Source organism: Ursus americanus, chromosome 29 (genome assembly GCF_024610735.1).
Source record: "Ursus americanus isolate L20-20 chromosome 29, mUrsAme1.1.p, whole genome shotgun sequence".
NCBI lineage: Eukaryota > Metazoa > Chordata > Mammalia > Carnivora > Ursidae > Ursus > Ursus americanus.
Genome location: NC_142155.1, coordinates 23244198 through 23270674, shown reverse-complemented (window position 1 = coordinate 23270674; position 26477 = coordinate 23244198). Strand labels below are relative to the sequence as shown.

Genomic DNA, 26477 nt, shown 5'->3' with positions numbered 1-26477 from the left:
AAAAAGATGTTTGATAGCTTGATAAAGCTATCTTACTCTGGTCTTGTAAACCCTTTATGTGCTCATAGGAAATTGGATGGGAAAAGATTTAGAATTACAAAATAAAATAGCAGTGAAAAATACTTTGTACTAAAAATATCTACTTGATTTTTGGTGTCTTATTCTTGAGTTCTTTTCAGTTAGTTTGGATGATTTTGTCTGAATAGCTATGTATTTTGTTGCAATTTTATTTTTTCTCTCAGATTTTTAGAGAGATTTTACTATTTTAGAAACTTTCAATGGGGTTTCCTTTCTCTCCTGGCTTATATAGGATATACAGGTTTTGCTTGACCAATAAAGAAACCCTTGACCAACTCCCATTTGTTTCATGAATATCTTCATGGGAAACATTGCTGTCTCTATCTCTTTTTAAGAAATTATGTCATGATTTATTTGAAAGCATTGAGCCCTAAATTGGGCTTGAACCAGGACAAACAAGTGGGCTAATAAAAGTAAGCCATTAACTTCAACCCAATCTCTCCTAAGCCAACCTGATTTTTAAATATATTTAAAAAATTCTTGGCCTTGGAGATTATAAAGAGGTTAACTTTTAAGTGTACAGTCAAAAAGGAAGCTATTGTCAAACCAATGTCAATGCTTTTATGTCTCTACATTAATTGCAGTCGGAGTCCAATGAGTATTTGACCTTGAATGCTGGGAGCCAACCGGAGAGAAACCAAGGGACATTGATTTATCCTTCAGACAGCAGTGAAAAGATTTCACAAGCAAGGGAAATTAAAGCAAAAGAACTTCAAGGAATGCAGCAAAGTGACCTCTTCAAAGCTGAATATGTCTTTATTGTGGACTCGGAAGGGGAAGATGAAGCTACAAGTGGAAAAGGTGAACAAAGCCCCCCTGAAGGGACGGGCACTACAGCTTCTCGGCCCAAATCTCTAGCAATTTCCTCCAGTCTGGTCTCTGACGTGGTGCGTCCCAAAACACGAGGGACAGACCTCCAGGCCCCATCATATCCTGAAATGTCTCATGGGATTGTCCCTCAGCAAAAGCACGGGCAGGTAGGTTTTTCTTCTTGTCATAAGAAAAAAAAAATGTTTACATACTCTTTATCCTAGGCTGTCTGCAAAGGCCTTCCTGTTTGAGGCATACAAAACTCTCAAAGAAAAAGATATTAAAAAACCCAAATCCCAAGATCATAAATCATCACAGAGTAAATATAGATAATAAATTCACAAGACAAAAAAGATTATATAATTGTACTGTGAATTGGCTGAAGAGAAGATGTAAAATGTTCAGCTGAGGTGGATCTGGGAGAATGGTATCTCTTACTTTTGAACAATTCTTGGAAAAGGTTGATACTGCTTGGTTTGCTGGGTGCATCAAGCAGCATACTGCAGATATGAGAAAGATCCTTTGGGAAGACATTGGTTGGATGTTAGACACAGGCATGTTACTTTTAACTACTGAAAGAATAGTAAAAAGATATGCTAGGAAATAAGAGTGTGTAAGAAAAAAAAATTCTTGCCTGTGTGTCTTAAGAAGAATATCTGTTGTGGTCCTGGAAGCCAGTAGCCAGGTCTTGCCTCAGTGAAATGGGGAGAAGATACCTACCCCAAAACTTAGCAGCAAAATCGAATAATTCCTTTAAGTTGGAAGACCTATTTAAGACCAATTTCTGTGATGGCAGGAAAGAAAGGGAGTGGTTAGGGAACGATTTTGAAGGGAAAAATAGGAAGAATTTGCCTTTGGTTGGCTATTTGTTGTGATGAAATTATAAAATGACTTTGACAGGGCGTAGGTAGAATGTCAGGAATGAAGAGGCTGGCTTTGGGAGTGGACAGCGGATGCAGAGTTCTCCTTGAGAAAGCGTGTGTCCGTACCAAGATGTCCTGTTTAGGATCTGCTAGACCAGGCACTTGTAAGCATCTCAAAGTAGTTGGGAAAACATTTTTATTGGTGAGTTGGCCTTTTGGTGCTGCTAGGACCTATGCATAATTGTAGAGTAGGTGCCGCCTATTTTCATCTCTGCAGCCTTCACTGACTTCCTGATGCTGAATTTATATCACCTATAAGCATCCAGTGTCCTTAGGCTACTTTTTAGTAATAGAAGACTCTCCCTGGGGTACTCCTACCTCAGTCTACTGAACTAAAACATTTATTTCTTCTCAAAATTTATTCTCAGTTATTGGAAATGTTCTAATCATATAATTAAACATGTTCTCAGTAAGCAGTGATAGGCTTAAATATTTCTTTCTTGCCTCAGGAAAGATGTTGAAATAACCGAGTTGGAGACACGGGGGTTTCCAAAGTCAGGGTGGGGTAATTTGATGTGGCCCCTTTGAAGAGGAACATGTAGGTGTGATAATAACAAATGTAAATAAACAAAGCAAATATTCTGCAGCAATTTTTGGAATTTTACTTTACTTTTTCCCCCAATTGCTAGATTTCTTTCCCTGCATTGGTCATTTAATTTGTTTGTATGTGACCAAATATACAGAAGCAAACTAGAGCCTGAATACACACTTTGGAATCTTTTGTCCAAAAAAAGGTTATGGCAGTAGGTTACAGTTGATGTTATCAAAGCTCCAAATGAAAAGGCAAAGTTCAACCTAATTCATTAACAGCGGCTGAAAATGATGGTTGCCACTAATGGAGGAATACTGGATCTTGAAATGTTTGGGAGTAGCCATTGATCCTATTTCAATTTCCTATAATAATCCATTTGAGTAATGAATAGTAGGCCATCATCAAATAAAAATAAGATGAAAGAAGAATAAAGTAATTGTTAACCACAAATGTCAACCATAGAGTAATGACTAGAGAACCAAAGAAGGCACTCTGAGAATTTTAATGTAGTCAGTAGTAGAAGCAACAAGTCTAAAGAATATCCCTGATTGGATTACTTGATGCCAACAACATCTACTTTTCAACCAGAAATGTAGTCACTTAAGTGAATTTCTGGTCTACCTGGTAAAAACAAATTCGTCTATAGAACTGTCCATAAATTAGCACTTCTAGTCAGCAATAATTTATTAAGCTATTCTGAAAGATGGCTTCAGTTCCTGCCCTGGCGTTTAACCTTTCCATAAACTATCCTAGATGCCATTTTCTATCCACATCTTCTACCTCTCTTCTTCAGCTCTTCTGAACTACCACAAAAGTACATACTTCATACTTTTCCATCCCTGAGCCCTTGATTCCTCAAAGCTGCTTTCTTCCCCAGACCCATCTCCATTTTGGCCTAGGCTACTCGATACTCTAAGCTCAGTTCAAGTAGTGCCTCCTTCTAGAAACATTCCCTTTGAAGAGGAGTTAGGTCTTCTCCATCTGTACCATTTTCCATATAGTTTTTTAGCCTTTTTAGAAAATTTCCATTATAGCTCCTTTTCACCCTGTTGTAATAATGAGTTATCTTTCTTCCTCACTAGACAGAGAGCAATTTAAGTCCAGGTCTGTCTCATTTATTTCTTTGTCTCCAGCACTTAGTGTGGTGTCTTGCATATAGGTGAGGTTCAATAAGGTGTATAAAAGGAATGAATATTTAAGAGTTAACACCTTTGAAGTCCTTGCACAGATATTGCCTCCTTTATGAAGTCAGCTTTGGTTCTCTGAGTCAAAATAAACTATCCCTCAATATGATCCTGATAGCTTTTTTCCTGTTCATCTTTTATAACAATTCTCCTATTTCAGCATGCATTGTAACTATTTGGTGCATGCCTTATCTCCCCTAGCAGATTGTAGTCTTTAGAGGTAAAGTCCATGGTAAATCCATTTCTATTAAACATTTTGTTCCCTACAGTAGTTACTATATTATCATGAACACGGTCAATACAAAATATTGGGTTGAATATCGTTATGCTCCAAATACTTTCAGTGAAGTAACATGTTTAAATAAAAGTGTGGTATGTTAAAAAAAATCACTAAACAATTAAAAAATTTAAAGTGCAGGTCAAAAGTAAAAATGCTATGTAAAATAAGCAGTTGAATCAAAATCCTCTCAATAAAAATTCAGAAAGAATGTAGTGTTTTTGAGTGTTGGCATCTTGAATGTTGATGTAAAGGTCTAAGTACTGTCTTATCTAGGGATAATACTAGAGTTAAAGAGAGGTTAATATACACATACAAACACAGAGTGATTTGGCTGAACGACCTTTGAAAAAGCCTGTAGCTCAGGCAGTGGCAGTGGGAATAAAAAGCACTTGCATGGTAGATTTAACTGGATTTGTTCATCGACATAGATGGGAAAAGTCAAGGATGGATAAAATTTCTAACCAGGGAAATTGGATGAATGTTGATATCATTAATTGAGGGAAAAATAATAGGTTTCAGGAAGTGATAGGAAGAGATAGGACATCTGATGTGGAGCTTCAGATACCTTGATGGCACAGCATGATGTTCTCTAGGAAGGACCTGAAAGTATGAATCTGGAACACAGGAGAGGGATGGGAGACTGGAGATATTTGCTACGTAAGTTGACGAGAGTGATGATATTTACTCATGGAAAGAATGTAGAACAAAAGGATGTAAGGTACAAGCCAGGAAATAGCAAAATGTAAAGGACCTGTGAAAGAATAGAAGCCAATGACAGAGACTGAGAGGGGTCCAAAGAAGTTGGAGAGAGGGGTTTCATGCAGTGACAGCTGGAGGGACATTCAACAAAAAGAATAGTCTATAAACAAGGTCAAGTAAATAAAAATTATATAAAATCTTATAAATAAAAGGAAAAATAAAATACAAAGCAAGGTCAAAAAAAGTAGAACCTTCAGAGCCCATTAAATTTTGGAATTAGAAGGTCATTTGATGACCTTAAGGGGAACAGTGTGAGTGGGGTGTTAGGGACAGAAATGAAGTTGAGAAATGGATTGTGGTAAGGAAAGGAGCCCATGCACTAGAGAGATGCTTTGGGAGAGCAGGAATGACACAGGTAATATACTGGCCATGCTCCTCTAGGGAGTTACTTGAAATTATAAAGCTTAGTTTCCTCATTTGTGAAATGGGGTAATGATATCAACCTTCCTTGTGAAGATTAAATGAGATAATATATGTAATGTGCCTAGAACAGTGCCTGGCTCATGGTAGGTTCTCAACAGATAATTTACCCTATTTAAGAAGTTAAGATGGGGCTCGATCCCAGGACCCCAGGATCATGACCTGAGCCAAAGGCAGATGCTTAACTGACTGAGCCACCCAGGCGCCCAAGGGAGAGGTTTTATATTGCTTCAAATGTGGCTTAGGTATAAGAACAGAGGAGAAACATGGAATATGAGGTCAGAAAAACTGGCTGGGAGTAAATAGAGAATGTTCTTACATGAAAATCTGGGAAATGAGGACACTGGCGTGCATATTTATTAAGTACCTAGATTTTATGGATCCATGGAAAAGAAATTACAACAAATTATTTGGATAGGGTGTTAGACATAGAAACCTTCCTTACACCTCCAGGCTTCATTCTGCTTTGACGCTGGCAGAATCCCTGAAATCCCTCAGTGGTAGCATGTTGTTTCCTCTGGGTGAGGAATCAATTGTGCCATTAGCCCACGGGGCAGAGGAAGTACATTTATGGAAAATCAAGTTGTTTTGACAGTTCCAGCAGGAAGCTGATGGAACGTTTTAACAGGAGGGTCTCCTGACCTGTTAATGTCAGAACTCAAAAATTTTTTTTTCTTGTTGGTGAGATAAAGACTGAATGGTTATCAGAGTCACTGTCCCCCTTCCCCTCCTCATCTTCACTCACCAGAGTCTAGAGCAGAACAAGAGGGGACAGTTGCTGAGGAAGGTGATGAGGCTTTCTTCAAGGAGACACTTTGTCCCTGAACTCTGTCCTTTTGTTTCTATATCCACTAGACACTCTGTTTCTTCATTCCTGCATGTTATAATATGCCAGGTACTAGGGAGTAAGGGAATTAACTGTAAAAGACATAGTACCTGCCTTTAAGGAACTTGAAAAAGATCCACCTGAAAACAGTAACAATGAAAGGGAACATGTTGTAAGAACAAGGGGAAGTTCAGGAGGAGGACAGCTAGATCAGCCCAGACCATTAGGAAGGGTCACACTGTAGGTAGCTGAAATATGAACAATGAGTACAAGTCTTCTTGGCAGATAACTAGGGCCTGGGCATTTCAGACAGTGTAAATGGCCAGGGAAGTGCCAACATGTAAGAAGAGGCTGGAAGAAGACAAGGAATGTAAAAAGGACTCACCAGAAGATAGGAAATAAAGTAGGAGACGGTGAGACACACAGGGGTGCATTTATCTTTTCCATTTAGTGTTTTCATATTCTCTGGGTAAATACCCAGTAGGGGAATTACTGGATCATATGGTAATTTAATTTTTAATTTTTTGAGGAGCCTCCATACTGTTTTCCACAGTGGCTGTACCACTTTGCATTCCCACCAACAGTGCATGAGGGTTCCTTTTTCTCCACATCCTGGCCAACACTTGTTTCTTGTGGTTTTGATTGTAGCCATTCTGACAGGTGTGAGGTAGTATCTCATTATGGTTTTGATTTGCATTACCCTGATGATGAGTGATGTTGGGCATCTTTTCATGTGACTGTTGTCCAACTGGATATCTTCATCAGAGAAATGTCTTTGTGTGTCTTCTGCCCATTTTTAATTGGATCTTTGTGTGTGTTGAGTTGTAGAATTCTTTATATATTTTGGATCCTAATCCCCTACCAGATATATCATTTTCAAATATCTTCTCCTATTCCATTGGTTGTCTTTCAGTTTTGTTGATTATTTCTTTTGCTGTGCAGAAGCTTTTTATTTTGCTGTAGTCCCAACAGGTCATTTTTGCTTTTGTTTCCCTTGCCACAGGAGACATTTCTAGAAAAATGTTGTTACGGCCGATGTCAGAAAAATGACTGCCTGTGCTCTCTTCTAGGATTTTTATGGCTTCAGGTCTCATATTTAGGTAATTAATACACTTTGAGTTAATTTTTTGTAGGTATGAGAAACAGTTTCATTTTTTGTAGGTATGAGACAGTTTCATTCTTTTGCATGTAGCTGTCCTGTTTTACAAACACCATTTGTTGAAAAGGCTGTCTTTTTCCCATTGCATATTCTTGTGTCCTTTGTTGAAGATTAATTGATGATATAATTGTGGGTTTATTTCTGGGCTCTCTATCCTGTTCTATCAATCTATGTGTCTATTTTTGTGCCAGTGCCACACTATTTTTTATTACTACAGCTTTGTAGTGTATCTCGACATCTAAGATTGTGATACTTCCAGTTTTGTTTTCTTTTTCAATATTGCTTTGGCTGTTCCGTGTCTTTTGTGGTTCCACAAAATTTTAAGATTCTTTGCTCTAGTTCTGTGAAAAATGCTCTTGGTATTTTGATAGGGATTACATTAAATCTGTAGATTGCTTTGGGTAGTATGGACTTTTAACAATATTTGTTCTCCCAACAGGAGCATAGAATATCTTTCCATTTCTTTGGGTCATCTCAATTTCTTGCATCAGTGTTTTATAGTTTTCAGAATACAGGATTTCCACCTCCTTGGTTAAGTTTATTCCTAGGTATTTTATTATTTTTGTTACAATTGTAAATGAAACTGTTTTCTTGATTTATCTTTCTGCTACTTCATCATTAGTGTTTAGAAATGCAACTTATTTCTGTATATTGATTTTGTATCCTGAAACCTTACTGAATTCATTTATCAGTTCTAGTAGATTTTTTGCTGAAGTTTTTAGGGTTTTCTAATTAAAGTATCATGTGATTTGCAAATAGTGAAAGTTTTACTTCTTCCTTACCAATTTGGATGCCTTTCTTTTTGTTGCCTGATTGCTAGGACTTCCAGTACTATGTTGAATAAAAGTGCTATCAGTGGACATCCTTGTCTTGTTTCTGACATTAGCGGAAAAGCTCTCAGGTTTTCACCATCAAGTATGATATTGGCTGTGGGTTTTTCATCTATGGTCTTTAGTATGTTGAGGTATGTTCCCTCTAAACCTACTTTGTTGAGGATTTTTATCACGAATGGATGGTATACTATGTCAAATGCTTTTTTTGCATCTATTGAAATGATCATATGGTTTTTTCCTTTCTCTTGTTGATGTGATATATCATGTTGATTGATTTGTGAATATTGAACAACTCTTGCATCCCAGGAATAAATTCCACTTGATTATGGTGAATGGTTTTTTAATGTATTGTTGGATTTGGTTTGCTAATATTTTGTTGAGGATTTTTACATCCATGTTCATCAGAGATATTGGCCTATAGTTCTCTTTTTTTGGTAGTGTCTTTATCTGATTTTGTTATCAGGATAATGCTGGTCTCATAGAATGAATTTGGAAGCTTTCCTTCCTCTTATATTTTTTTGACTAGTTTGAGAAAAATAGGGGTTTTTTGTTTGTTTGTTTTTTTAAGTAGGTTCCACGTCCAACATGGAGCTTGAACTGACAGCCCTGAGATCAAGAGTTGCATGATCTATTGACTGAGCCAGCCAGGTGCTCTGAGAAGAATAGGTATTAACTCTACTTTAAAAGTTTAGTAAAATTCACCTGTGAGGCCATCTGATCCTGGACTTTTGGTTGTGGGAGATTTTAAGTTACTGATTCAATTTCATTGCCAGTAATTGTTCTCTTCAATTTTTCTATTTCTTCCTGATTTAGTTCTGGAATTTCATCCATTTCTAGGAATTTAATTCATTGCTTGTAGGTTGTCTAATTTGTTGGCAAATAATTTCTCATAATAGTTTCTTAAAATTGTTTGTATTTCTGTGGTGTTTGTTGTTATTTCTTCTCTTTCGTTTGTGATTTTGTGTTCTCATTCATATGTGTCCAGCTAAAGTTTTATCAATTGTGTTGATCCTTTAAAAGTACGCCTAATTTCATTCTATTTCATTTATTAGTTTCTCTTTCATTTATTTCTGTTTTAATCTTTATTATCTCCTTCCTTCTACTGTTTTGGGGTTTTGCTTTTATTTTTCTAGCTCTTTTATGTGTAAGGTTAGGTTGTTCATTTGAGATTTTTCTTGCTTCTTGAGGTTGGCTTGCATTGCTATAAAGTTCCTTCTTAGAACAGCTTTTGCTGTAGCCCACAGATTTTGAACCATTGCATTTTCATTTTCATTTGTTTCCACATATTTTTTTATTTTCTCTTTGGCTTCTTGCTTGACCCATTCTTTGTTTAGTAACATGTTATTTAACCTCCATGTATTTGTTGTCTTTCCAGGCTTTTTCTTGTGGTTGATTTCTCATTTCACAGTGTTGTGGTCAGAAAAGATGCATGGTATGACTTAGATCTTTTTGAATTTGTGGGGACTGGTTTTGTGGCCTGTTAATGATCTACTCTGGAGCATGGTCCATGTAAACTCAAAAAGAATATGTATTCTTCTGTTTTAGGATGGGGTGTTCTGAATTTATCTGGTAGATCCATCTGGTCCAATGTATCATTTGAAGCCACTGTTTCTTTGTTGTTTTTCTGTGGGGATGAACTGTCCATTGATGTAAGTGGTATGTTAAAGTCCCCTAATATTATTGTATTACTATGGTTTACTTCATTTATGTTTGCTATTAGCTGCTTTATATATTTGGGTGCTCCCATGTTGGGTGCATAAATATTTACAATTGTTTATCTTCTTGTTTGTTCCTTTTATGGCTCTATAGTGTCCCTCTTTGTCTTTTGTTACAGTCTTTGTTTTAATGTCTATTTTGTCTGATATAAGTATTGCTACTCCAGCTTTCTTCACTTCCATTTGCATGATAAATGCTTTTCCATCCCTTCAATTTCAATCCCCATATATCTTTAGGTATAGAATGAGTCTCTTGTAGGAAGCATATTGATGGGTTTTGCTTTTTTTCCCATGCCATCATCTTATGTCTTTTGATTGGAGTATTTAGTCCATCTACATTCAAAGTAATTATTGATAGGTATGTACTCATTGCCCTTTGTTACTTGTTTTCTGGTTGTTTTTGTAGTTCTTCTCTGTTCCTTTCTTCCCTTGTTCTCTTCTCTCATAGTTTGCTGGTTTTCTTTAGTGATATATGGGGATTCCCTTCTCTTTATGTTTTGCATATCTATTACCAGTTTTTGATTTGTGGTTACCATTAGGATTCTATATAACATCTTATACATATAGCAGTCTATATTAATTTGACAATGGCTTAAGTTTGCACCCATTCTAAAAACACTAAATTTTTACTCCTCTTCTCCCCCACAACACACACATTTTAGGTATAGGGCATCATGCTTTACATCCTCTTATTCTGTGAATCCCTTGACTGATTTTTATAGTTACACTTCGTTTTACTGCTTTTGTGCTACTTTTCTTACTCCTGCTTATGGTCTTTCTTTACACTCAGAGTCCCCTTTGTCATTTCTTCTAAGGCTGGTTTAGTTGTGATGAATTCCTTTAACTTTTGTTCATCTGGGAAACTCTTTATCTCTCCATCTATCCTGAATGATAGCCTTGCTGGATAGAGAATTCTTGGTTGTAGGTTTTTTTTCTTTCAGCACTTGGAATATATCATGCCACTTTCTTCTGGCCTGTAAAGTTTCTGCTGAAAAATCAACTGATAGCTTTATCTGTTTTATTTTCTCTTGCTCTTTTTAAATTCTCTCTTTATCACCACTTTTTGCCATTTTAATTACTACATGTCTTGGTGTAGATATCCTTGGGTTGATTTTTTAGGAGGGCTCTCTGTGTCTCCTGAATCTGGATTTTTGTTTCCTTCCCCAGATTGAGGACGTTTTCAGCAATTATTTCTTCAAGCTAATTTTCTTCCCCCTTTTCCCTCTCTTCTCTGGGATCCCTATAATGTGAATGTCATTATGCTCAATGGTATTGCTGAGTTCCCTTAATCTATTTTCATTTATTATTATTATATTATATTATATTATTATTATTATTATTATTATTATTATTATTATATTTCTCTCTCATGGTCAGCTTGATTGATTTCCATTACTCTCTCCAGGTTGCTGATCTGTTTTTCTGCTTCTTCGTGTCTACTACTTATTCCTTCTAGTGTATTTTCAATTACAGTTATTGAGTTCTTTATTTCTGATTGGTTATTGTTAATGTTTTCTATCTTTTTGTTGAGGGTCTCCCGAGATCTTCCATTCTTTTCTCAAGTCCAGTGAATATTTTTAAGACCACTGTTTTAAATTCTCAATCAGGCATGTTACTTATCTGTTTTGTTTAGCTCCCTTGCTGTGATTTTGTCTTGTTCTTTCATTTGAGACATATTCCTCTGTCTCCTCATTTTATCTAGCTCTCTATATCTGTTTCTATGGGTTAGGGAAGTCAGCTATTTCTCCTGCTCTTGAAAGTAGTGGCCTTAAAAAAAAAAGGAGGTCCTATAGTTCCCTACAGTGCAATGTCCCCTGTTCACCAGAAACTGGCTCTTTAGGGGTGTCTCTTATATGTGTGGCATGTGCTCTATTGTTGTGGCTGAGCTGTGTTTGCCTTCAGTCAAGTCATCTGCAACATCTCTCTTTGCCTGTTGTGGGCAGGGTTTGGTCCCTCTGTTGTTAGTGGGTCAGCCTGGGGCTGCCCTGGGATTGAGTTGAGTCAGACCAGACATTTGCAAGAGCTGTGGTGGCACTAAACTGCAGGGTACTATTCCTGTGTTGTCCCTTGTGATGCTTTTGTTGGAGGATGGAATCTGCAGTCAGAGGTGATATCTGCTCCCAGCTCACAGCCATAGTTGAACTGTTATGTGTGATTTTCTTTCCCTCTCCCTGGGGCAGGAGACATTTTGAGGTGGTGCCGGACCCTTAAAAGTCTGCTTGCACACTGCCACACTTGTGGCATGGCTTTGGATGAACTCCTGCCAAGGGCATGTTGGATAGGGTGGGTCTGCAGAAGAGCATGAGGGTGGGGCATGCTGTTAGCAAGCTAGGTGGGTAGCATTGGTGCTATGTTGGTTCCCACAGATGTCTGTGTATGTGGAACTGGGGTGGAGGGGAGGGAAATGGTACCCACTAGCTCTTTTGTTCTTGGAGATATCACCTAAAGATTCCTGCCCCTCCAACGCACCCTCTGAAATGAATAAACAAATCTCTTTCCTGTATTCCCCAGGCATTTTTCAAACTGCTGGTTCTCTGCTGTATCTCAGCAGGACTATTTGTTGTGCTATCTCTTTAAGGGTGGGAACTCAGTTTCCTATTGCTCTCCAGCTCTCTCAGAGCTGTGCTTGCTGATTTTTAAAGTTCCAGGTGTTAAGCTCCACTGACTGTAAGAACTTCCGAAGTTAGGTTCCTCTGGTTTTCAAAGCTAGATGTAATGGGGATTTGTTTTCCCAGTTTAAGTCCCCAATGCCTTGGGTAACTGGTATGGGGTCTACTCCTCCCCCTTCTCAGTACCTGGCATGTTCCTCCCTCCTAAGGACAGCCCCCTGGGTCTGTTTGCTCCCATCTGTGTCTCCACCCTTCCTACCCTCTTTGGTGTGGCCTCTTCTCTACACTTAGCTGTGAAGAGTCTGTTCTGTGCATCTTCAGGTGTTTTTCTGGGTTATTTACACTGATGTTGGTGTTATCTAGATGTATCCATGGGATGAGGTGGGCCTAGGATCCTCTTACTCCACCATCTTCCTAGGAAGTCCTCTGTCATTATTATTATTATTATTATTATTATTATTATTATTATTATTATTGCAGCTTTAAGTGGACTGGGTCTCAGAGCATAATGGCAGTTAGTGAGATTGATTTAAGAATGAAGATTTGGCAAGTGGATTGGAAAAAGAACAAGATAGCTAGATTGTTCGCAATGCTGGCGAGAAGGTTGAGATTGAACAAAGTATTTCTAAAACCTAAAATACAAAATAAGGGATGAGGGAGTTGGGGCAGGACAGCAAGAGAGGGGCTCTGTCATGAAGGAAAGATCTTTAGTTCACATTATACATGGACAAAATATTGATGACATCTTAAGCATAGGTGTACTTTGATTAGATTTTAAAAAGTCACTCCATTGATAGGTAAATGGGGTACAACTAGAGCTAGGAATACCAGAAATATTATTTAAATTGTTCATCTTTGAAAGGCTGAGACTGTATCTGCCCAGTGACATTACAAGTGTTCATCAGTGACAAAACCCATAAGTAGGTTAAGTTTAGGAGGCCAAGCTGTCATAATGTAATGATTGCATATGAGGACAAAAAGGAATCTAGAGTTTCTGCCTTGTATGGCTGTACAGATTCAGGAGGAAGAGCTCAACTATATGGATCAATATAACTTGTGCTGTCTAAATCTTGGGAACTATTCAGATAGCAGAGCAATCACTTTGGCTTTTAGTAGATGCTTTGGAATCTAATACTAATTAGGAAAAATTGAATATGTATAGGAATAGTTAATTTCAGGTTGACTAAAATTACGTGACAGCTCCATAACAGAGATTGGTTATTAGAATAATTGATGGCTTCTATAATATAGGATCCAAGAGTGGATTAGGGTTAGGGTTAAGACTGTCCACTTGATGACAACAGAACACTGCAAGCATCCTCTCTTACTGATATTATTATGAATGTATTCTAGAGTTCAGGATAGTTTTTCTAGGAGAAGAGAGTTTTGAAAATAACTTTGGAGGAGGTGTATGGTAAGGGGACTCAAGGAATCAGAAGAAGGCTGGTGACTGGAGAACCTAATCAAGGGCAGCTCTAGAGAGGTGTTTAATGCAAAGGAATAAAAAAAGATCACATTAGAAATAAATGATGGAGAAAACAGAAAACAACCTCAAGGAGAAGGAATTAGAGCATTATTGGCAAACCTAGAGAACAGCACAAGAGGTTATTAATGGGAGAGGTTGAAGGGGTGGGAATTTGTAGATGTCAACAGAGAAATTTGTTATCACTGGTAAGGGATTTGTAGTGTAGAAGTGAATGAAGGATCTATTCTAAGATAACTGAGCATTTGACAGGTATCCATTCTCCATTTTCTGCACGAAGTTATTCATGTCTGTATCTTCCTTCCACTTTTTTTTTTAACCTATTAAGAGGAATTTAGGAAAATGAATCTTTTCCATTAAAAAAAGCATTCTTCACATCTGGAAATTTTTTCATTAGTATAAATTGGGATAACATCCAGATGTATTTGCAAGTTAGAAACAAATATATTGCAAATACTTGTTAATATACTGAATAGGAAAATATAATAATATATGTAGGTTATTACAAACAAAATAAATATTCTTAGACTCTTTAGAGTCTTTCTCTTAGAAGTTCTTCAATAATTATTCAAAAGCACAATAAATATAATTACTTATATTAGGTAAAATATGACTCAGTATAGAATCATAGCCCTGTGATTTTAACATGATAATTTCATGGATAATCTGGATGAATTAATAAATTTGTTGTATAAATTGAAGTTATCTAGAAATATGACTTAAAAGATAATGGGATTTATGTGACCGTTATCATTAATTTACAAAATTCTTTACCAAAAGCTATAACATAATATGCAAAGACACCCTACACAGCCTTGAAATTGCTTCATTCCTTTTGTGAGAAGAGGCCAGTCTTGAAACAATCAGAGAAGACCTTTGATTTATGTCTAATCACATGAATCAGTTGTATGGCTAAGCAGAATTGTTTCTAAGTAAAGCTTCTGTGAGGGAATTGTTAAGCTTTCTTTCTCAACTTGATTGAATTCTGCTTGATTTTCAATTATCTCTGATTTTCAGATATTCTGGGTGATGGCAGTGTATTCAAATATTAATTGTGTGGCAAGAATTCTGTGTTGCAAATATACATATGAATTTACACATAAAAAGAAGGGACTATATGCCTACTTGAAACTTAGCAGTTTGGAATGAGTTGTTTGCACTTATCAGTTTTAAATGTTTTCAGAAATCAAAATTAGATGATGTGAAAATTTTTGCAATAGGTCTGAGACACCTTGTTAACATGTTACAAAGAAAATCAAGAAATATCATTTACTGAATTTGTAAACCAAGCTTTTGCTAAGTTTAATTGTTATGGTCATACATTTTTCCTACTATGTAAGGCTATATATAATATATATATATACATATATATAATATATATATACAGTAATATAATAACAATAAATATTAGCATTTTTGATTAACTGATATTCCCTAAATTCTCTTATCAGTTGATAGAATCAAATCAATAATTTTGCAGAGAGAGCTGTGTTTAAAGATTTGGCTTTTGAATCATTTATAATTTTAGTATTTGTCTTAAAGTACTGGATGATTTTTAAAATAGCACAAGAATACATATACCCAGATATTTTTTCTTTCTTTCTTTCTTTTTTTCTTAGTTGTTGAGGGGTTGGTGAATTGCATTGTTTCAGGCAGATTACATTTGTAAAGTACTCTTTTCTCTTGATATGAAAGCATATCTACCTTTCCCAGCGTAATCCAAATCATTTATTAAATGTTCATTCTGGGAAATAATTAGTGTCATGTTTTTCATAAGTTAAAACTTGCTCTGTATTTCATACTTTGCTTTCACTCTCTTAATTTATCATTGTTGATGTCAATCAGGTTGATGTTGGGTGTGAATCTTTTGAATGCTGGTCATTTTTTGCAATTGCACAATGGTAGGAGTACTTTAAGTTTTGAGAATTTTAAACACTTGAAGTGTGCTAGATTTTTTAAGGATTATAGTCATTATATTATCATAGTCATATTATTATATTATACTATTATATTTTTACAATGGAAGAAAATCTATTTCATTTTCCAATGTGAATTTTGAAACTTATATTGATGGTGATTTAAATCTTTTCAAGTCACACAATTCCAAATTAAGATAACTGTTTTAGATTTTGTCAGTGAATTATTTTCCGAATGGAAACATGCATATACAATTCTATATTGATGTTCTTCAAGGGAATAAATGAGGCATAATATATAATACTTCACAGTTTGTTTATATTTTATTTCAAATTTAAAGCAGTGCCTCATTAGCACAACAGAATTTCTTCCATTTTTATAGAGGTTTGAGGTGCCTGTTTTGTGTAAACTAATAGAAGGACTGTTTGCAGAAATACACAAGCAACAAGAATATTGTGATTGTTTCACAAATAATGTCCTATTACAATCTGTCTATTTCTCTTTCCTCTAGTTAACTTCTTCTCCCACTACCTCTGAGCAGCTTGCCTGTAAACCACCTGCTTTCTCCTTTGTTTCTCCAACTAATCAGAAAACGCCACCTGACCCAGTTAACCTCGACGGAGCCTCTGTGCTAGAGGAGTTCCACACTAGGAGGCTGGATGTCAGTGGGGCCTTGGTGGAAGAAACAACTACGTATTTTCAAACTTCTGCTCATTCTTCACCCTTTTTTGCATCGAAGGGCACCTCCTTGACGTCACAGTTTCCCCATGCCACTCAGTTATCAGGTTCTAATTTATCCAGTCCAAAAGCTGCAGATGAGAAACCTGGACTGGCATCTGAAGTTCTGAAGAAGACAACAGCTTTCACCTCGCATGTCCTTAGCCCCAGAGAAAGCCCGAGAACCACTTCTCCTTCACCATCCTCCAGTGCTTCTCTGAAGTCGAATTCGGGCTCGTACATACCTGTCCGTATTGTCACACATTCGCTCTCGCCAAGTCCCAAACAGTTTACCTCCTCTTTCCATGGGTCTTCTTCCACTATCTGTAGCCAAGTGTCATCTAGTGGAAATCTCTCAAAGTCAGGAGTGAAATCCCCAGTGCCTTCCCGGCTTTCCCTTCTCACTGCCATGCTGAAGTCAAACCCTTCTCACCAAAGACCCTTTTCCCCTGCATCCTGTCCCACTTTCTCTCTCAACTCCTTGGCTTCTTCCACACTCACACTTGATCAAAAAGCAAAACAAACCCCACCCACACCTAAGAAATCTCTCTCTAGTTGCTCTCTGAGAGCAGGGTCTCCAGAGCAAAGGGAACACCAGGTTTCTGAACTTAGCCAGCAATCCTTTCACTTACCTTTTTTTGCCACATCTGCTCCCCTTTCCCAGGCATGCTCCCTCTCTCCCACAAAACATGCTGGTAGTGGCCTTGTTTCTTTGAATGTAGAGAAAACATCACCCACTTCTTTGAAGAGTAACCCAACACTGTCCCCACTACAGACTGATTCATTGAGTTCTGTAGGTCTTCCTCCTGTTCCGCCAAGTGTTCCTTCACTTTCTTTGAAGGGCAAACAGGATGTTGACCTCAGGGGTCCAGAAAAGCCCAGGAATATTCACATACATCCTACATCAGTCTCCTCTGCATTATCTTCTCTATCTCCTCCCGCTAATCAAAGAGCCATGCTCTCCTCTCCAGAGAAATATTTCCATCCTTCCCCAGCTCTTTCAAACCTGATAAACAGATCCAAGAGAACAGCCCCACAGCTAGCTGACCAGGGGCAGAATCCTTCAACTCCTCCTTTACCCCCTGTCTCCAGTGCTAGCTCTGCCTCTCTTTCCAAATTGGGGTCCTCTCCTCTCCCTCATGCTAATCTGCCCACCCAGACACTCCAGCTGCATCCTTCAACACTGTACCCAAGTTGTGGCAGTGGTACCTTACCTTCAAGACCTGGAAAATACGAAAGCTCAATATCCAACTACAGGTCATCTCTTTCAACCCCATCACCTCCCATCTCTCTAACAAGAACCAAGGAGCTGATTTCACCTTGTGCATTGTCCATCTCAACAGGCCTTGAAAATAAGAAACCCAAGGTATTTTTTTGCACGTTGCATGGTGCATGCTTATTCTGAAATATGGGAGAATCTTTTTTCCAGGGGAAAAGTAATTATGATATTCATTCTGCTCCTACACGGAGTTACAGAAAGTATAAGTGGGACTAGGATTTGGTATATTTGAATGTGGAGGTGAAATATAATCTAACTAAAAATGTGCATGTTTTGGTAAAACTCTTTGATCTTGCAAATCCTCCTGTTATGGTAACTTCTTATATCTATGACTCCAAGGGCATTTTTTTCAGGCATAATATGAGTTATATCATTGATCACAAAGATGGGATTTAAAGCAGATAGTTCAGATTTGAGAATATGATACATTTCTCATTATTTAATTACATGGACCCTATTGTCCAACAAAATATCATATATGGATAGAATAGTGACAGGAGCAGTGTAAAATAGAATATTATCCTAGGTCCAGGTCCACGTTATTGCCAAGGCAAATTGAAAACTTTCTATTTCCTTTGTTGGCATTCATTTATTATTATTGATTTTTCCCCTTTTACCAAGTTGATTTCTTTACTGCTCCTCATACCTCCTCAAATCCATGCCAATATGGATTTAGCTATATACGTATAGGGCAAAAGGGAATAGAAATTTCTTTTATATGTGAATACTATATTTGATTTATTTTGAACACTAAATACTTAGGAATTATGAAAAACAGAAAGGGTGGATAGGCTGGGTATGAGGAAATAGAATTGAGGAGGAGAAACACTAGCTTCTGAATGCTCTGAAGCAACCCATTGAACAAGAATGTAACATTGGCATTTATTTATTTATTTACTTATTATTTTTATTTATATCATTTTTATTATTGAAGTATAATCAACAGTTTATATTAGCTTCAGCTGTACAACAAATTGATTCAACAATTTTATGCATTGCTCAGTGCTCACCATGATAAGTGTAGTACCATACAATACTACTAAAATATTATTTTCTATACTGTAGTTTCATTTCTGTGGCTTACGTATTTTGTAACTAGAAGTTTATAATTCACCTCCCCTCTGACAACCACCAGTTTCTTCTCTGTATTTAAGAATCTGGTTTTTTGTTTGTCTTTTCTTTTGCTTTGTTTTGAGATTCCACATATAAGTGAAACAATATGGCACCATGCCATGTTGGTGGGATATAAATTGGTACAGCCACTGTGGAAAATAGTATGGAGGTTCCTCAAAAAATTAAAAATAGAAAACACCATATAATCCAATGATTCCACTGCTGGATATTTACCCAATGAAAACAAAAATGCTAATTCAGAAAGATAGAGGCACCCCTATGTTTAATGCAGCATTATTTATAGTAGCCAAGATATGGAAGCAACCTAAGTGTCCATGGACAGATGAATGTATAAAGAAGATGTAATACGCGCGCGCGCACACACACACACACACACACACACACACACACACACACAGAGGAATATTAAGTAGCCATAAAAAAGCTTGAAATCTTGCCATTTGCAACAATATGGATGGACCTATAGGGTATTATGCTAAGTGAAATAAATCAGATTGAAAAAGAGCAATACTATATGGTTTCATTGATGTGCAGAATCTAAAAAGCAAAAGAAGCAAAGAGAGAAACAAACAAAGAGCAGAATCGGACCTGCAAACACAGAAAACAAACTGATGGTTACCAGAGGGAAGGGGGGAGGAGAATGGGCAAAATGGGAGATACAGGCTTCCAGTTATGCAATGATTAAATCATGAGAATAAAAGGTACAGCATAGGGAATATAGTCAGTGGTATTGTAATAGTGTCTTTTGGTGACAGATGGTAGCCCCACTTGTGGTAGACGTAGCATAACAGAGATGTTGAAGCACCATGTTGTACATGTGAAACTAATGTAACATTGTGTGTGAACTATATTCAAATGAACACACTTAAAAAAAAAAACCGACCCTATACTCTGGAGACTGGCATTTATTTTAATATGAGAAGGGAAATATTTGAAGGTGTGATCCATAGAGTTCATTTTTACTGGTAGAAGGGCAACTCTGCTCTAGAGCATACCAGCTTCCCAACTATTCTCAAATAATTAGGATGTGGATCCTACAGAACCAGAATTTGGTTATTGTTGTATAAATAAAATAAAATTATGAAAGTGCCTGTATTAGGAAGGGACTGCGATTTTTAGTTCAGTGCATTGAAATAACACAGTTTGAGAGCTTCCAAATTCCATGGAGATTGTGTTCAACTCTGTTACTGTTTGAATGACGAAGATGGGAAAGATAACCCACATGATCTTGTTAATGATGTTGTAATACAATTCGACTTAACAAGCATGCAGAAAACACCTGCCATATGCCCATTATACCAGCTTTTTTTGGGGATTTGTGATTGTGTATCTCTATGTTTTAAGGAAAGTAAGTGGTAATTTGTCTTTAAAAAAATAAATTTTTTTTCAGCAGAAGAAAATATACATAATGTGGAGGAGCTATACAGGGTTATTAAATCTACAATAAAACTAGAAAACAAGTATAAGACAATATTAACAGTATAATACAGATTATATATAATTGTTCACTGAATTCAATGTAATAGAAGTATTACTATGGGTATGGCTAGTGAAGGAAGTTATAATAAATGTCAGGCCTGTAGGAAATGTTTAGGATTTAGCTTAATGAAGAGGGAAGGAGCTAGCATTTCAGAAACAGTAAATAGCCTGACCAAATATACAGAGGATGAACGCAGAGGAGTATATGTAGAGACATAAGAAAATTGGTCTTACCATCAAATAGTGATTATTGTAATAATAATTGTTTTAATAGATATCACATTCTTTTTGTGAGATGAGAACTATCCTAGACAAAATATACAAAATAGTTAAAAATTAATCAAGGAGACTATATCAGTTACTTTTTATGACTGTATAAACTTGGTAATATTATTTTCTTCATATTATATACCAAAACACAAAAGCATAACTCATATTATCATTTTAGCCTGATTTAATAACTCTCATGAAGGAAATCATCATTATGGAATAGTCAGAATTATCAATTCCTATAATGTTTTTGGTCATTTAAAAATGTATTTTTTAGAGATTATTAAGTTCTTGTATTTTAAACTTTCAAAGCAAACAGGATGGAGAAAATCTAACATTTTCTATAATTCTAAATTTAAAAATCTTATTTATTTGAGGCAAAATGACCTGGAAATTATCTTTTCAATACATATGTGTGATTACGGAATTCATTTGTGGTATATTAAAAACAACCTGGTGATGTAAACATTACCGTCTCCTGAATTTATTAACAATTATTTCTTAAACCATAGTGCCATATGCTTAAATTATTCATTACCTTTGTGAAAAGTGATTTTACTCCAGAGGCTTTTTCAAAGTTTTTCTGTTTGTGGTTCACTCTGCTTTCTTCACGTTTTGTCCTGTTCTTGGAGAGTTAGAAGAGGTTGAGTGCAGAGGTCTTTTGATCTAGTCAAGGTCTTTTTTGTCCTAAAATCAAGTTTGTTGAAGATCTGTTCTCCCCCAGCTCACTTACTGCTCCCAATATTGAAGAATTTTCAGCATTTGCTTTATTTTTTGTTTTATTTTTTTAATTTCCAAGTTAAAAATTTCAGCTTATAGAAGTACATGATAAATTTGATGAACATGAAAATCTGAAGAATAATTAATCTCATTTCACCTGCTTTTTGAACAAAAAAATATTTCTTATAATGGGCAAAATTTATGATAACTTCTGTAAAAATAGTTGCCCTCTGAGACATGCTGTTCTTAGTATATTTATTTCTTCCTGGCTTCTTGCTATTATCTCTCCAGGTAAAAATCAGTCTACATTTTTTTTTTATTGCAAACTATTATTTGCAGGAGTTGTAACTTGAGCATAAAAATTCATTAAAATGGATGGTGGAATCCATAAATCTTATCCTGGTTTCCTTTGATGTTTGACTAGTTTTGTTTGAATTGCTAAGATTATTTCATAGATTGGTAAGAGGAAATAGACAAAAGCTTTGGGATATCAAAGAATTCATATGTGTCTATGGATTGTTTCTTGTCTTGCTATTTCCACTGTGGTGCTAATCCAAGCACAGGGTGCCTTTGAAGTCAAAGAGCTTCAGATTTAGATCAGCCTCACTCAGTGCCAGATCCCAAAAGAAAAGAGGTCCCAGAATACAAATGGCCATCAAATTAAAACATGAATGCTTAAAGGGTATTGGTTCAAAATGTGGGCCCTACTACCCTTTGATATTGAAATAAAATGGAACAGCTAGCGTATACTGAGCTAAATTCAGATATGAAACATATTTGATTTTTTTTCATAGAATCTTAAGGTTCTGAATCTGTTTGCACTAGTATGATATAATTGATACACTTTAATTTCAGATATAGTTTTAAAATATTATTTCACATCGTAATCATGGCCCTAGACAGGATGAGCATCTCCCCAAAGGTTGCTGAGTTTACTCTTCGATTAACATCTATATTGTTGAGGTGTTTCTGTCCCTTGGGAAAGCCTGGATATCATAAAACTAATTCCTGGGGTTGTATTTGGGTTCCCAAGATATTTGGTCTTCATTTATAAAATAGTTTAAATTTTTCTCCTAGTGAATTATCATGGTATTCCATGTGGGGATTTGAGGACATTACCTTAAAACCTCAAACATTTTGCCATTTACTGAAGATGGTTTGAAGCTTTTTTTCTAACTATGAGGGGGTGTCCTTGCCTGGCCTAAAAGCTATTTGGACACATAGCTTGGAAATCAATTGGGAGCATTTTAATATTTCATGAACTTTTATAGTTGGTGTTTTATTTATAAACTCTCATTCCTTGAAGGCATCAACGTGTTTCCAAATACATCACACCAAAAACTTGGTGACAACAGTCTCTATGTGATTTTCTCCATTTCTGCTGACCACTTGTAATTAGGTAAATGAGTAATAATGGAATGTACGTCCATGAGCTAAAATAGTTGATGTGGTTCAAGCAAATCATCCATTCATGCAATGGACATTCATTGGGTGCTTATTATGTGCAAGGCATATTTCAAAGTCATGAGGATGTTGCAACAAAATAAAATTGCAAAATGTTTGCTCACAAAAAGTTTATAATCTTGGTTGGAAGAGAAAAAATCAGCAATTACCACTACCACCTCCCCACTGCCATAAGTAAATTTCCTTGTGTGTTAGAAGGTCATACATGGTACGGAGACTAGTATAGCGGGGTAAGGGATAGTGTCACAAATTAATATTGGGTAGTCAGGATAGGTTTCTTTGGGAAGGTGACATTCAAAGAGGTGATGCACCTCAAGAGATTATAGTTGGGAAAAATATTGATGTCAGAGAATGCTTGGCAAAGATAGGGGATAGTGTGGCCAGAATGGAGTTAGTATGAGGAATTTGAGATTGTTAGAGAGTCATGTAACTGCAAGCTGGGGCCTGTGGGGTCCTGTAGGCAGGCCACTGCTTAGTCTTTGCTTTTTAATTTGAGTAAGAAGCCATTGGAGTGTTTTGAATAGATAATTGGCACAATCATGTCTATCTGGCTGCTGTGTTAAGAATAGACTGTGAGAGGGTGAAAGAGGAAGTAAGGAGACCTTAGGAGTCTGTTGGAACAATCCAGGCCAGTGATGATGATGGCTCTGGTGAGGTTCGAGTAGTGAAGGTGAAGATCATATATCTGTACATATTTGGTAGGTAGGGTAACAAACATTCGCAATAACATGTGAAGTGATAAAACAATTGAAACCAGGTATATGTATTTTCTTGTTTCCTTTTTTCTCTTTTAGTCCGATTGTTTTGTACTCCACCTCCTCTACAGAGTTTTTGGTGCCTTTGTGGAAATTCTAGATTTTCCTGCTGTCTGTTGCTTCCATCTATGTACTAACCAGTTCAGGTTCTCATTCCCTTTGTTTCTCTCCAGCTAGCCTTTCTGAATTGAGCTTAGCAGTGATTCACACTCAAGGGTCAGTGATTGACAAAACCTTCTTTTTTACTCCTTGAGGAGTATTTTCATTTTAATTCAAGGATGGGATTGTGCAGTTTAGCTCAAAAAAGGGATTTAAAAAATAAGGATTCAAGGTCATGAGTTCAAATCTTGGAAGTTCAAATCTTGGAAGGATTTTGGAAACTAATATTAGAAATATTAGAAATGCCTTTAGAGCATACTTGGAAGGGGGAAGAGGGTCTCTAATCAGTCAGGTGTGTCTAAGATGTGAACAGTATATGAGGAACTAAAATTTTGTTTCTTCATGTCCTCTAAATCTTACTGTAATTTTCAATAAAATACTTCAGTTTAAATCAACAAATATTTGCTGAATATCTCTTCTTTACCAGGTTGGTATTAGATATTGGAAATAATAGAAAATAGGTCTTCTCTAAAAGACCTATCAGGCTAATAGTAATGTCAAAATATTGTAATACAATAACATATGTTTGGAGTACTAGAAACACACCAAAGATAAATCAGTCATGGAGAGGGGTCCTAGGAAGAGAGTTGTTCAGGGAAATTTCTCCCCTCACCTTCCCTACTGCTTCAGTTCTCAGGATCACTATAGAGATTATGCTCTGCCAGTAATTCAGGTGTAAAGGGGTTATCTGGGCAATTTCCTTCTGTGAGTTGAATTAGGGCTTGGGTTGAGCTTTTGCTTCAGGGAGATTCTGACTCAGGCACTGCATGCATGGTCACTGCATGGTCACTGATGAGTAGGAAGTGTACATTTGGAGTGATGCTCTCATTTCTACTCATGGATGAATCAGGAAGGAGAAGTTGGCCGTAGTGGTAGGGAGGCTCTCTGCCAAGGTTCACTCCTGTTGTTCATGTAATCTGAGGTTCTGCCCTTCACCAATATTTAAAGTGTAACCATGAGTTCAAATTTCTGATTCTTGAGGCAACTAATATAGTTTTCACTGGGATTGCATGGGTCTTTATTACTGAAGCCTGTGGTAGAATTTTAGGCATCAGCAATAGCAGATAGGATAGTGGTGAGAAGTATTTTCTGAAGGAGAAAGATGTGTTGCTGGCCCCACCTTTATACCCAGGATTTATGTTGCAATTATCCAGGATAAATAGGATTTATAAATAGGATTAACTCTGATAAATGTATGTAGTAAAATAGCATTTCCTTTTCTAAACCTTAATTTTACCCTGCACCTGTCATGTAGTGAATATTTAAGAAATATTTATTGGGGGTGCCTGGGTGGCTCAGTTGGTTAAGCGCCCGACTCCTGATTTTGGCTCAGGTCATGATTTATGCTCATGAGATCAAGCTCCATACTGAGGGTGGAGCCTGCTTGAGTCTCTCTCTCTGCCTCTCCTCCTCCCCCCCTCCCACCGCCACATGAGCTCTTTGTTTCTGTCTAAAAATACAGAAATAGAAAAAAAATATTTATTAAATGTTGACCAAAAGCACAGATTACAAATTGGAGAGATACAGTAGGTATCATTGAATTTTTTGCTGGGGTCAGGCTAGTCAGTTCTACCTTCTATGATCAGTTGATGGTGATTCCAGCCTTTAACACTACAACCTACTATTCAAGTTATACTTACCTTGACTAGAGTGATTTATAATTTTAAACCAAGGAAGGGAAACCAATAAATTTAATTTAACACCTGAAAGACTTGAAATGGTAAAGAAGAAATACGTTCTAAATTAGAATATTGTTAAGAGAATCCTGAAGAAATAGAGTGAACCCAAAAAGTATCTCTAAGCAAATCCCTCAGCAAGAATGATTTTCACACTGAAAAGGAAAGACTACATATGTCTTAAACACTCATGAAACCCTATAGATGAAGAACTAGAAGGAAACATCTATATGCTCTAAATTCATATCTCCTGGCCTACATAAATTGTATCTCAAACAGATGAAATTTCTACTTCTATTGTAAATGATGGGAAATAAGAGATTTACTGGAAAAAGAAGTGAGCCATATGTTTTATTTTTCACAAAAACGGAAGGTAAATTTTGAAAATGATTGCCTATATTCTTAGTTTGTGATTGTTTCCAAAAGCAGTTATAACTGAAAACCAGACATTTTCTTCAAGTAACAAATGTTTATTGAATTGCCTTGCAAGTTCTAGCTTTTGTGATTTTTTCATGATATCATGAATAAGGAAAGCCATGTGTGGTGTAATGACATCTTTCTGTGAACTCACATTTGTTCTGAGTGCCCAATCTAAAGCAACCTTGAGGTCACTTTCTATTCCAAGACCCTATTTGAATTTTCTGTGAATTATTTATCTCGCTATGACTTTTTTTGCTTTCTTATTTCTTTGCTTTTAGTTTGTCTCTGTTTATTAGGATGGGAGCTCTAGAGAGTAAAGTCTTTGGCTATTTTGTTCATTACTGAATCTCTAATACTTAGAGCAATGTAGGTCACAAAGTAGATACTCAATAATATTTTGTTGAATGAATTCATTAGTTGAACTGTCATATCCAGATAGATTTACAGGATAGATTGATGTCCACCAGGTTGGTAGGACCCAGGAGCCAAGAGCTCCTTATCCTTGGTATATGGACTTGAATGAAGATAAAAATGACTTACCTAACAAAATAGTTCATGAAATAATATAAAAATTCTTATCTTCGTAGTTTGCAATACTAAGCAGATGAAACTGGATAGAGATAATGCCTGAAGTACTATTAGGGGTCTAGAGAAAAAAAACAAAACTACATGATAGAGTTTAATTTCAATGGATGTTAAAAAAAAATGAAAGCATTAGGGATTTTAGGTGGTAGCATACTTGGTGTGATCCAACAATACGAAATGACTCTAACTTCACCCTCCTGTATATTCTAAACTGACCACAAAAACCAAGGAGACAAGTCCAGTTATTATTATCTTCATTGTATTAATTGAGTTTATTGGCGATATCTTCAA

The 26477-nt window shown here is 36.4% G+C and overlaps 1 protein-coding gene across 13 annotated transcripts in view; it reads left to right on the top strand.

Annotated features, from left to right (window-relative positions):
- The window catches only part of MLIP (muscular LMNA interacting protein), a 240687-nt gene that overhangs the window by 115607 nt on the left and 98603 nt on the right, over nt 1-26477 (top strand). For 11 of the 13 annotated variants that reach the window (XM_087857000.1, XM_087856998.1, XM_045802634.2 and 8 more), the window contains 2 exons: nt 663-1055; nt 16040-17611. In XM_087857000.1, coding sequence (XP_087713126.1) covers nt 663-1055; nt 16040-17611 — 1965 coding nt within the window. The remainder of the gene's footprint in view (nt 1-662; nt 1056-16039; nt 17612-26477) is intronic. The other 2 variants (XM_045802613.2, XM_087857002.1) reach the window with 2 other exon arrangements.